Source organism: Mauremys reevesii, linkage group 26, assembly GCF_016161935.1.
Source record: "Mauremys reevesii isolate NIE-2019 linkage group 26, ASM1616193v1, whole genome shotgun sequence".
In the NCBI taxonomy this organism is placed as follows: Eukaryota; Metazoa; Chordata; order Testudines; family Geoemydidae; genus Mauremys; species Mauremys reevesii.
In genome coordinates this window covers 11,983,460-11,996,042 of record NC_052648.1, presented here as the reverse complement: position 1 = coordinate 11,996,042, position 12,583 = coordinate 11,983,460, and the positions used below count along the sequence as shown (strand labels likewise).

Here is a 12,583-nt window from a genome sequence, read left to right as displayed (position 1 = left end):
AATCTTAACTCCATCTCCCCTTAACTGCTCAATCCATTTCCATCTAATAAGTGTTCTGGTATTACACTGTTCCCTCAAATTTATTTTTCACAAGGTAAGGTAGAATAAATCAATTTAGTTGTACTGAAATAGCCAGTAAGACAGTGAAGTTTAAGTTATCTACACTAAATCAGTGGAATCAATTGTTATCATGCTACTTTACAGCATCAGTTACAGAAAGTTAACCATTAGAGGAGTCCACAGGTATTGGTTCCAGGTTACTGCAATAATGGTTTGAGGACCAGAGCCATTTCTCATAAATTAATGACTCACGAATGCAATAAGTTTAATATACACCACATAACCCAAGTGAGCTACCAGAGGCTGGTAATATGCAGCCCAAAGGAGATCTCATTCTTTAGAATAGCTTCCAAGAGGAAAGGTAAACATTTATCACAAAAGTTATTCAGTTTATGATTTATTTTGTACATCTGTTTTATGAATTCAGCCCATCAGAACGATACCGCTTGTGAAAGTGACCCAGAAGCAAGTTCACACATTTGTGCAACCAGTATGTTAAATTAAATTTGATTGTTCATAACTGTTCAGTAGAAGATAAAGTAACATCACAGCCTCTCCTGAAGTCCACAATGAGCAGTTCAAATTCACATCAGACTAGGGTCTTCGAGAGGAAGAATGGATCCAATACACCCAGTCCAGCCCATAAACACTTCCTACAATAAAAACAAATAGTTAATAAGCAACGCTTCCTGCAAAGTGTCATGGCAGCCAGTGCAAAGGACTGTAAGATCTGAAAGTTCAGAGATCCATGCACAAGGAGCTTCTAGTGACACACAGACAAGTAAGGGAAATGAGAAGTACAGCTATGTTGCTATTTTAAAAGTCTGTTTAATGACAATATGGAACCAGATAGGTGCCCTGTTTGCTTTGATACCGTAGAATCCTAGAAAGGGCTGGAAGGGACCTCAAAAACTCATCAAGTCCTACCCCGTACTGAGACAGGAACAAGTAAACGTAGACCATCCCTGACAGACCGAACCTGTTCTTGAAAATCTCCACTGTAGGGATTCCACAACTTCCCTTGGAAGCCTATTCCATAACTTAACTACCCTTATAAATAGAAAGATTTTCCCTAATATCTAACTCACTGCAGATTAAACCCATTACTTCTTGCCCTACCTTCAGCAGCCAGAACAAATGATCACAGTCCTCTATATAACAGCCCTTAACATATTTGAAAATAAGTTACCAGGGCCCCCTTAAGACTTCTTTCCTCAAGACTAAACATGCCCAGTTTTCTAAAACTTATCCCCATAAGTCTGCTTTTCAAACCTTTTATTATATCTGGACTCTTTCCAGTTTGTCCACATCTTTCCTAAAGTGTGTCACCCAGAACTGGACACAGTACGCCAGCTGAGGCCTCACCAGTGCTGAGCAGAGCAGGACAATTACCTCCTTTGTCTTACATACAACACTGCTGTTACTACACCCCAGAATCATAGTAGCCTTTTTCACAATTGCATCACATTGTTGACTCATTTGATTTGTGAGCCCAGATTCTTTTCAGCAGTACTACCACCAAGCCAGTTATTCCCAATTTTGTGCATTTGATTTTTCATTCCTTAATACCTTTGCACTTATCTTTATTGAATTTCATCTTGCTGATTTCAGACCAATACTCCAATTTATCAAGGTTCTTCTGAATTCTAATCCTATCCTCCAAAATACTAGCAACCCCTCCAAGCTTGATGTCACTTGCAAATGTTATAACCACACTCTCCACTCCATTATCCAACTCATTAATGAGAATATTGACTAGTACCGGACCCGGACTGACCACTGTGGGACCACACTATGTATGTCCGCCCTGTTTGATAGCAAATCACTGATCACCATTCTTTGAGCATGGTCTTTCAACCAGTTGTGCACCCATCTTATTGTAACCTCATCTAGACCACACTTCCCCAGCTTGCTTATGAGAATGTCATGCGGGACTGTGTCAAAAGCCTTACTAAAAATCAAGACATATCCTGTCTACGGCTTCTCCCATCTAACAGGCTAGTCCTCCGAAGAAGGAAATAAGGGTGTTTGGCATGATTTATTCCTGACAAATCCATGTTGGCTATTCCCTATAACCCTATCATCTAGGTGCTTACAAATTGGATTGTTTAATAATTTGTTCCAATATCTTTCCACTTATTAATGTTAGCCTGACTGTTCTATAATTCCTAAGGCCCTCTTTGTTTCCCCTTTTAAGAAGATAGGAACAATGTTTGCCCTTCTCCAGTCCTCTGGAACTCACCTATCCACCATGAGTTCTCAAAGATAATTGCCAATAGTTCTGAGATTGCTTCAAGTTACTTCCTTAAGTACCCTAGGATGAATTTCATCAGGCCCTGCTGACCTGAATACATCTAACTTATCTAAATATTCTTTAACCTTTCTTTCTCTATTTTGGTGTGTGTTCTTTCCTCTTATTGTTGAGTATCTGGTCACTATTAACCTTTTTAGTGAAGGCTGAAACAAAATAGGCATTAAACACCTCGGCCTTCTTGATGTCATCAGTTATTAGCTTTTCATTCCCTGCTAAGTAGAGGGCCTATACTTTCCTTCATCATTCTCTTGCTCTTAATGTATTCAAATTACCTTTTCTTAATGCCTTTTATGTCCCTTGCTAGGTCTAACTCATTTTGCCCTTACATGCTTGTGTTATTCTTTTATAGTCCTTCTTAGCAATTTGTCAGTGTTTCCACCTTTTGTAGGATTCCTTTTTGATTTTCAGGTCATTAAGGCACTCCTGATGGAGTCATACTGGCCTCTTGCTATTCTTATCTTTCCTTCGCATCGCTGTGGTTTTGAGTTGTGCACTTAATAGCATGTCCTAGAGACTGCCAGCTCTCCTGAACTCCTTTATCCTTTACATTTGCTCCCCATAGGATCTTACCTACCAGTTCTCTGTGTTTGTTAAAGTCTGGTTTTTTGAAGTCCACTGTCCTTATACTGCTGCTCTTGCTCATTCCTTTCATTAGAATCATGAAATCCTGTAATTTCATGATCACTTTCACCCAAATTGCCTTCCACTTTCAGATTCACAACCAAGTTCTCCCTGTTCTTACAACTGTAGATCACCTCTTCTGTTTCTAAATGCAACAAGTATAATGAGTTGAATATGACCCATGTAAATGCCATTATTTAACATGTTCCTGAAACCATAATTCACATTCACCCACTTCCACGTATTTACTGCCCAACACCCCTTTAAGTGGAGTAAAGGCTTATTACATAATTTAGGTTCTGCAGCCCAACTTCAGAGCATTTCCATTAACTGCTTAACAATTAGCATAGCAAGTGACTGTGAATGTTAATGCACTAAGTTTCCTAGAGCAATTTATCAACTTTCATAAATAAATTAATCCCACATTAATACTCTAGGCCCATTATGGAGTGGTGTCTTTTATTCCATGAAGCTGCTAATGGAACTTGCACTTTTGTTAAATGTTTTGATATAGGGGAATGCACAAAAATGAACCACACTCTCTTACAAATACCTCTGACAAAGAATAAGATTTTCCTTTTAAAGAAAAAAGGCAATTTTTTCTAGTTTCTAATGATGTGTTCTATTTTCAGACTCTCAAATCCCCTCACAATCAATAGCTTTTAATAAAAGGAGATTCTCTCAAGAGGCCATAGGATCAAGCACCATAATAATACACATTGAAATAAATACCATGATGCAGAACCACTGTTGAATACACATTGAAATAAATACCATGACCCAGACCACTGTTTCTCAACCTTTTCAGGTTGGTGATTGGTTATTCCAAGAGAAATGTTCACAATACCTTTACTATAAAAAAAAAAAAGAGTAAATATTGTAACATTAAACCTACATAATTTGCATGTGTTCCAAAAGGTTGACAAATGCTCGCTATGAAAGTGTGTGCAGGGAGAGAGATTTCCTTTGCTTTAGATTACAAGAAAATTTTCAATGTCTCACAACCCCCTTGTTTGCCTTTTGTGACCCATCAGTTGAGAAACACTGCGTTAGATTTATGGCGTGTCAGTCAATGACCAAGAAGAGTCAATATGCTTTAATCAATATGCTTAAGTGAAGCATGTTTCTTTTCCATCTCTTAGTATGTTAGTGGAAAAAAAGCATCCATGTTGTCCCTGTCCAGGAAGCTGGTTACACCTTTAAGGACTTCTAGCCAAGACTAGAGGCAAATGGGTCCATTAAAAGAAGCCCTACAACAACACAGAAATTGTACTTTGAGAGAGATTATTTTAATCCCATGAGTTGATACAATAGGAATGTACTTACCAACACATTCTTCTTACTAGGTATGTGTATTCTAAACCTCAGTCTCTAACCAGATCCTGAATCCTAGCTTTGATATCCACAAATTGATGTAGTGCCCTCTAATTTGTTGCAATATGGAACAACTGTTCTTTTTTTTTTTCCCCCAAAAGGCATTTGGCTAATACTGTCCTGAATTAATTTATTTATAGAATTGAAGGTAATTTGTTTCTATTTCTTTCCTAAATTCTAAAACTCTCAAGCTACTCCATTCAGCACCATAGGAACTGAAAGAGATAGATAGAGTGAGGACGTTAAATACACATCAGCTCAGAACATGCAATGCACATATTTCTCAGAATAGCACGTTACAAAAAGACTTGTGATTACTACGAGCTCCTCTGTTGAAGCTGTATAGCACTTTGAAGCTATAAAGTGTTAATTAATCCTGCCAACTCCCTTGTGAGATATGTATTCTCTATTTTACAGCTGGGAACACTTACGTTGATAAAAATCCACTAGACCACACTGGCTCACTCTGAAAAATAATGCAACTTAAAATAATGTAATCTAAAATGAAACTGGCTAGTTTCTACTAAGGTACACTGATAGCATATCTGAGCTGGGCAAGTTCTTATCAAGATTGTCATGATGCCATTTCTTACTTTTCAGTACCAGAAAGACAATTACATGATAAAGTGCAACAGTTCTCTTTGGGGACAAGCTTTTGGACAGAATATTTAGTTTCCAATTGTGGGATTCTATATTGGAGGTCACATCAAATGGCATGTAAGCACAAAATGTATGTATGTTATTTCTGATAAGTACAGGACAAAAAACTTACCATTAGAGGGAAGAGCAGCAGTTTAATCATCTTTCTTAAACTTGCCATTAATGTAGGGAACATAGTCAAGGATCAGTCTCCAGTCCGTCGCCCACACCAATCCCACAGCGCCTACGGTGCCCCATGTGGTCAATGTAGGGGTCCTGTAGAACACAGACACAACCACGCCTCTTCTACATATCTAAATGTTTGTCAGCTACTTTAGCAATAAGCACCTGCCAAGGCTGTTTACTCAAGAAGGAATCTTAGCTGCTACCTTGAAGAGAAATACACACAGTTAGACCAAGTCTACCTGCATCTTGGCAGGGGTAGACTAGATAACCCTTGTGGTCCCTTCTAACCCTACGATTCTCCCTCAGGGTTACGCTTAACATGATGCTAGAAAATTAGAAATAGTGCTCTTATCTGTGTATCATTTCTGCTTTTTTTCGCCCCACTATTTACAGTCCACTCAGCTTGGAGTATTTCTGCTGGCCCATGCTTATCTGTATGCAACATTGTTGTAGCCATGTCGGTCCCAGAATGTTAGACAGACAAGGTTGTCTCTCACCCCAACAGAAGTTGGTCCAATAAAAGATATTACCTCACCCACCTTGTCATGCTTATTTGTAGTCAGTTTCTGGTTCTCATGCACTAGCCCATCACTGCAGGGTTTGGGTTGGCAACACTGTACAGGAATATCGAAATCCCTGCATCTCGCTAGAGATGATCAAGCCAGAAAACAGCCTGGGCCAAATTATATTTCAACGTGGTTAGATTCTAAGGCTAGATAATACTACCGTGATCATCTAGTCTAGCCTCCTGCATAACACAGAACTTCCTCAAAATAATTTCTGTTTGAAATGTGTTGTACCTTAGGCAGAGAAAAAGCTAGGGTTAGGAAACTATGTTTTTAGCCTATTTAACGCACAGTTTGGCTCACTCAATGTTAGCTGGGTAGCATATTTAGAACTGGAACCTGGACTTATACTAGCTGAACTAAAGGAAGTAGAGTTGTTTCACCACAGGACACTGACAATAGCAAAATTGCCTGTAATTTCCCCCTCACTTCAAATTAGCAGCTCTGACCATATTCTAGAACAGGGGTGGGCCAGATCTGGCCCGTCTAACATATCTGTCCAGCCCGCCAGCTCTTTGGTCACCCTCTCACAACCTCTGGGCCACTAAAAGTCCAACGGTGCAGAGGCCGCTCAGGCAGGCTGCCTGCCTGCCATGGCCTCACACCGCTCCCGGAAATGGCCAGCTGCTGCTGGCCTGTCTCTACGTGCTCCACATGGCGGGGAGGCATCTCTGCACGCTGCCCCCACCCCCAGCACTGGAAACCAATGGGAACTGCAGGGATGGTGCTTGCGGGTGCAGGCAGCGCATGGAGACCCGCTGCCCCCCCGCCAAGAGGCACAGAGACATGCCAGCAGCAGCCGGGGGCTGTCTGTGGTAAGCGCCTCCCGGCCAGAGCCTGCACCTCACACCCCAATCCCATGCCCCAGCCCAGAGCCCCCTCCTGCACCAAACTCCCTCCCATAGCCCAGACCCCCTCCATTAATATGGTAGAAATGTGCGGCCCGTGACAACTTACCAAAATTTGTGGAGTGGCCCCCCTGCGAAAACTATTGCCCACCCCTGTTCTAGAAGCTAAATTAAGAAACAGCATCAGGTATATCAAGTACTTTAAATGAGCAGGCTACACAATCTGCCAATAAATCTTTGCCAACAGACACCAAGATGGCAGAGTTTTAGAGTAATTACTCTATCCCAGTTATAAGCTCTTCCTGTCTTCTATGGGAAACGCAGCATCCCAGGTACTTTTTTTTTAAGCATATCAAATTTAGATTTTTTTTTCTCTCTACCTCTCCCAAGGTCACTGCCCAATAACCAGACTGGGTCTAACCGCTTCTCGTCTTTCCTCCCTCACACGTTTTACCTTCAGTTTCTGCCCCGAGAAGCGAACTGAAGAGAGGGAGGCGAGCGCGGGCTGGTCACAGCCGGACCCTCGCTCTGCCCCATCCCCCGCTAGCGGCCCAAAGAGAACTGGACCCCAGCCCCGCCACCCCACAGCCACGAGAAGGGGGGGGTCCTCCAGGGGATGGAGAGGGACCTGTGGGGGGGGGGGGCTGGGGAGAGACCCCACGATGGGGATGAGCCCCCGCCCCCAGCATTCCGCTCCAGCCCCACCACCCCACAGCCACGAGAAGGGGGGGGTCCTCCAGGGGATAGAGAGGGACCTGTGGGGGGGGGGGCTGGGGAGCGACCCCACGATGGGGATGAGCCCCCGCCCCCAGCAGCGGCGTGGCGGCTCCTGACCCCTCCCGGCAGGGCCCAAGGGAAGTGAGAGGGGCCCAGCCCCGGGGGGGGGACCCCGGGCGCCTCACCAGTTCCGCAGCAGCTGGGCGTAGCGGGGCCCCATGAGCCTGGTCAGCATCCTGCTCCCCGCCCAGCCTCGGCCAGCGGCCTCAAAGTCACCCCGGCTACGCATGCGCCCGCGACGCTGCCCCACGCAGGACCCGCCCTGCCTGCCCTAGCGGCTGCCTGAACGCAGCAGACCGCGGCCACGGGGGGGGCCCTGCGCCGTAGAGCCGTAAAGGACCCCGCCCGCCCCTTGCACCCACCCCGGGCTGGGCTGCCCTTGACGCCGCCTGATCAGAAATAGGCATCTAAATAATTAATTATGATGGCAAATTCCAGTCACCCGCGAGCTCCCATTTATCCTCCCATCCCCCTTAGCCAAACAACGGCCGCGGCTCCCCGACCCCCCCTTTGACATCTACTCCCGCCCCCAGTCACCAGTCTCCTGCCAGTGCAGGACGCTCCAGCCTGCTCGCGAATTTGAGCCCTTGACTGGGCTGCCTGCTCCCACTCCCCGCCCCCTGGGGCAGAAAAATCAACCCCAGCTTCTGCAGGAAGCAGCTGGGGGGGGTCCCTTCCCCCTCAGGAGCCCGCACCCTTCTCACTGAGCCGCACCGGCCCCCTCCCTCCTGTGAGCAGTGGGGTCAGGCTGGCTCCCTGCCCCCCCAGGCCATTCAGCACCTGGCCTGGAAAGGGGCCAAAGAGAGTGAAAAGACCCTGGAGCTGCCCCCACCAACCTGGAAGGGGAGGAGGGGATGCCACTGCAGCCCCCAGGCCTGGGAGAGCAGGGGGTGAAGCGTCCTAGGAGGAGCAGAGCTGAGGCTAGGGGCTGAACTGATGTGTGACTCACGTTGGAATTGGCGGGGGGCGGTGAACAGGGTTGACTTGAAGGTTGGGGACAGAATTAATTACTGGGCAGATGTGGGGGTGAGAGCTCCTGCAGCAGGGGCCAAAATCACCCACCCAATATATTTGCCAGAGTGGGCAGCACTGATTGTCCCACGCACTAGGGATGGGCATGGGGAGTTTAGCAACCAAAAGCACAATATAGTCTCTTTTTTTTTAAATCTTAATATTAAGATATTTGGGGTTTGGCTCGTGAGTTTTGATCTCTTGAGGTTGGCTGTATTGCTTTCCAAATAACCGGAGTGTGACCACTTCCCACATCGCATCAATTGATCAGACATGCCCACCCCAATAACCTGGGGCCCATCAGAATCACGTCCATCACTATCTCTTATTAGCTGAATCCCCACTCCTGTTAGCTAAACCCTCCTCCCCAAACTGATGATATCTCCCCTCACATGGAGCCAAAGTCACTTTCCTGATCGCTGCCCTGATTATCCAAACCCATTGCCTATGCCCTCTTCTCTGAACTGCAGTCACAGCTCCTCCCCTTCCCTTCCTACTGCCATGGCTACACCCTATTATCCCTGTTCCCTCTCGGGTACCACCCTCAGGACTTGCTGTTATGAAAATTCCTTCATGGCCCTATCCTGCCCCAGGCAAATCCCTTTCTCTGGATAGCTCATCTAATTAACCAGACATCATTTAACCAAATCTCCCTATTTTGGGAGGTGAGGGAGGAGAGAAAATGGGTAGCATGTGACCCCCAGAAGAAGAAAGAGGAGAACCCATGTACCCCTAATGCAGCTAGAGGTAAAAAACTGTTTTCAGGCTCTCTCCCCAGGTACTACAGCCAAGAATAGTTTGGAAGAATCATCTGAGAGAAGGGATCAGAAGGGGACCCCATCGAGCGGAAGGTATGGGATGCATTGTCCTAGGGATGGAAGTTCCATGACCACCACTCCCAAGAGGAGGAGATGGGTGGTGGTGGTCAAGGACTCCCTCCGAAGGGGGATGGAGTCATCCAGCCGCCGTCCAGACCGGGAAACTCAAGAAGTGTGCTACTTGTCTGGAGCTAGAATTCAGAATGTGATGGAGTGTCTGCCGAGACTGATCAAGCCCTCAGACCGCTACCGCTTCTCCACATGGGCACCAATGATGCTACCAAGAATGACCTTGAGCGTACTGCAGACTATGTGGCTCTAGGAAGAAGGATAAAGGAGTTGGAGGCACAAGTTGTGTTCTCGTCAATCCTCCCTGTTAAAGGAAAAGGCCCAGGTAAGGACCATTGAATTGTGGAATTAAATGCGTGGTTGCACAGGTGGTGTTGGAGAGGATGCTTTGGATTCTTCGACCATGGCATGTTGTTTCAGAAAGGATTGCTAAGAAGAGATGAGATGCACCTAACAAAGAGAGGGAAGAGCATCTTTGTAGGCAGGCTTGCTAACCTAGTGAGGAGGGCTTTAAACTAGGTTTGCCAGGGGATGGAGACCAAAGCCCTGAGGTAAGTGGTGAAGTGGGATACCGGGAGGAAGCACAAGGAGGAGAGTGCAACAGGGGAGGCCACCTGATTCATACTGAGAAAGTAGGGCAATTGGCTAGTTATCTTAGGTGTTTGTACATGAACGCAAGAAGCCTGGGAAACAAGCAGGAAGAATTGGAAGTCCTGGCACAGTCAAGGAACTATATTGTGATTGGAATAACAGACTTGGTGGGGTAACTCACATGTCTGGAGCACTGTCATGGATGGGTATAAACTGTTCAAGAAGGACAGTGAGGGGGGGGAAGGTGGAGAAGATGCACTGTATGTAAGAGAACAGTATGATTACTCAGAGCTCCAGTATGAAACAGGAGAAAAGCCTGTTGAGAGTCTTTGGGTTAAGTTTAGAGGTGAGAGCAACAAGGGTGATGTCGTGGTGGGCGTCTGCTGTAGACCATCAGACCAGGAGGATGAGGTGGACGAGGCTTTCTTTGGACAACTAACAGAAGTTTCCAGATCACAGGTCCTGGTTCTCATGGGGGACTTCAATCACTCTGACATCTGCTGGGAGAGCAATACAGGAGTACACAGACAATCCAGGAAGTTTTTGGAGTGTGTTGGGGACAACTTCCTGGTGCAAGTGCTGGAAGAACCAACTAGGGGCCGTAATAATAAAGATAATAATTGGAGATATACCAATCTCCTAGAACTGGAAGGGACCTTGAAAGGTCATCGAGTCCAGCCCCCTGCCTTCACTAGTAGGACCAATTTTTGCCCCAGATCCCTAAGTGGCCTCCTCAAGGATTGAACTCACAACCCTGGGTTTAGCAGGCCAATGCTCAAACCACTGAGCTATCCCTCCCCCTGGGTGTCTCTTGACCTGCTGCTTGGTAGGGGAAGTAGAAGTGGGTGGCAATCTGGGCAGCAGAGACATGAGATGGTTGAGTTCAGGATCCTGACACAAGGAAGAAAGGAGAGCAGCAGAATACAAACCCTGGATTTCAGAAAACCAGACTTTGACTCCGTCAGGGAACTGATGGGCAGGATTTCCTGGGAGGCTAATATGAGGAGGAAGGGCGTCCAGGAGAACTGGCTGTATTTTAAAGAAGCCTTATTGAGGGTGCAGGAACAAACCATACTGAAGTGCAGAAAGAATAGCAAATATGGCAGGCGACCAGCTTGGCTTAACAGAGAAATCTTCGGTGAGCTTAAACACACAAAGGAAGCTTACAAGAAGTGGAAATTTGGACAGATGACTAGGGAGGAGTATAAAAATATTGCTTGAGCATGCAGGGGTGTAATCAGGAAGGCCAACGCACAATTGGAGTTGCAGCTAGCAACGGATGTGAAGGGTAACAAGAAGGGTTTCTACAGGTATGTTAGCAACAAGAAGGTGGCCAGGGAAAGTGTGGGACACTTACTGAATGAGGGAGGCAGCCTAGTGACAGAAGATGTGGAAAAAGCTGAAGAGCTCAATGCAGCGCCAGAGCAGGGCAGGCCCCAGACCTTGCTCCCCAGCAGGAGCTCGCAGGCTGGCTTAAAACATCTCGCAGGCCGGATCCAGCCCGCAGTCCATAGTTTGCCTACCTCTAGGTTAAGGACTATTTAGAAAAGCTGGACATGCACGAGTCCATGGGCCCAGATGCACTGCATCCAAGGGTGCTGAGGGAGTTGGCTGGTGTGATTTCAGAGCCATTGGCCATTATCTTTGAAAACTCATGGTGATTGGGGGAGGTCCCGGACAATTGGAAAAAGGCAGATGTAGTGCCTATCTTTAAAAAAGGGAAGAAGGAGAATCCAGGGAACTGCAGACCTCACCTCAGTCCCCGGCAAAATCATGTAGCAGGTCCTCAAGGAATCCATTTTGAAGCACTTGGAGGAGAGGAAGGTGATCAGGAACAATTAACATGGATTCACCAAGGGCAAGTCATGCCTGACCAACCTGATTGCCTTCTATGATGAGATAACTGGCTCTGTGGATATGGGGAAAGTGGTGGATGTGATATATCTTGACTTTAGCAAAGCTTTTGATACGGTCTCCCACAGTATTTTTACCAGCAAGTTAAAGAAGTATGGATTGGATGAATGGACTATGAGGTGGATAGAAAGCTGGCTGGATTGTCCGGCTCGTCATTAGTGATCAACGGCTCCATGTCTAGTTAGCAGCCAGTATCAAGTGGAGTGTCCCAGACAGGGCCAGCTCCAGGGTTTTTGATGCCCCAAGCAGCAAAAGGAAAAAAAGAAGAAAAAAAAAGCTGTGTTCACAATCTGCAGCTCTACTGCCGCCGCTTCAGCCTTCAGCAGCAATTTGGCAGCTGGTCCTTTGCTCCGAGAGGGAGTGAGGGACCCGCCACAAAATTGCTGCCAAAGACCGGGACATGCTGCCCCTCACCATTGGCCGCCCCAAGCAGCTGCTTGCTGGGCTGGTGCCTGGAGCCGGCCCTGGTCCCAGAAGTCGGTCGTGGGCCAGTTTTGTCCAATATCTTTATTAATGATCTGGATAATGGGATGAATTGCACCCTCAGCAAGTTCGCAGACGACACTAAAGCTGGGGGGAGAGGTAGATACGCTGGAGGGTCCAGAGTGACCTAGACAAATTAGAGGATTGGGCCAAAAGAAATCTGATGAGGTTGAACAAGGACAAGTGCAGAGTCCTGCACTTTAGAAGGAAGAATCCCATGCACTGCTACGGGCTGGGGACCGACTGGCTAAGCAGCAGTTCTTCAGAAAAGGACCTGGGGATTACAGTGGACAAGAAGCTGGATATGAGTCA

General features: G+C 46.4%; 1 protein-coding gene across 1 annotated transcript; it reads right to left on the bottom strand.

Moving 5' to 3' along the window:
* Positions 1 to 441: 441 nt before the first annotated feature.
* LOC120391865 (cytochrome b-c1 complex subunit 10) lies at positions 442 to 7,725 on the bottom strand. The gene is made up of 3 exons (XM_039516067.1): positions 7,511 to 7,725; positions 5,142 to 5,284; positions 442 to 713 (listed from the first exon to the last, which is right to left on the bottom strand). The coding sequence occupies exons 1-2, from the start codon at positions 7,612 to 7,614 to the stop codon at positions 5,164 to 5,166; spliced, it is 225 nt and encodes a 74-aa protein (XP_039372001.1). The 5' UTR covers positions 7,615 to 7,725; the 3' UTR covers positions 442 to 713; positions 5,142 to 5,163.
* Between the last annotated feature and the right edge of the window lie 4,858 nt (positions 7,726 to 12,583).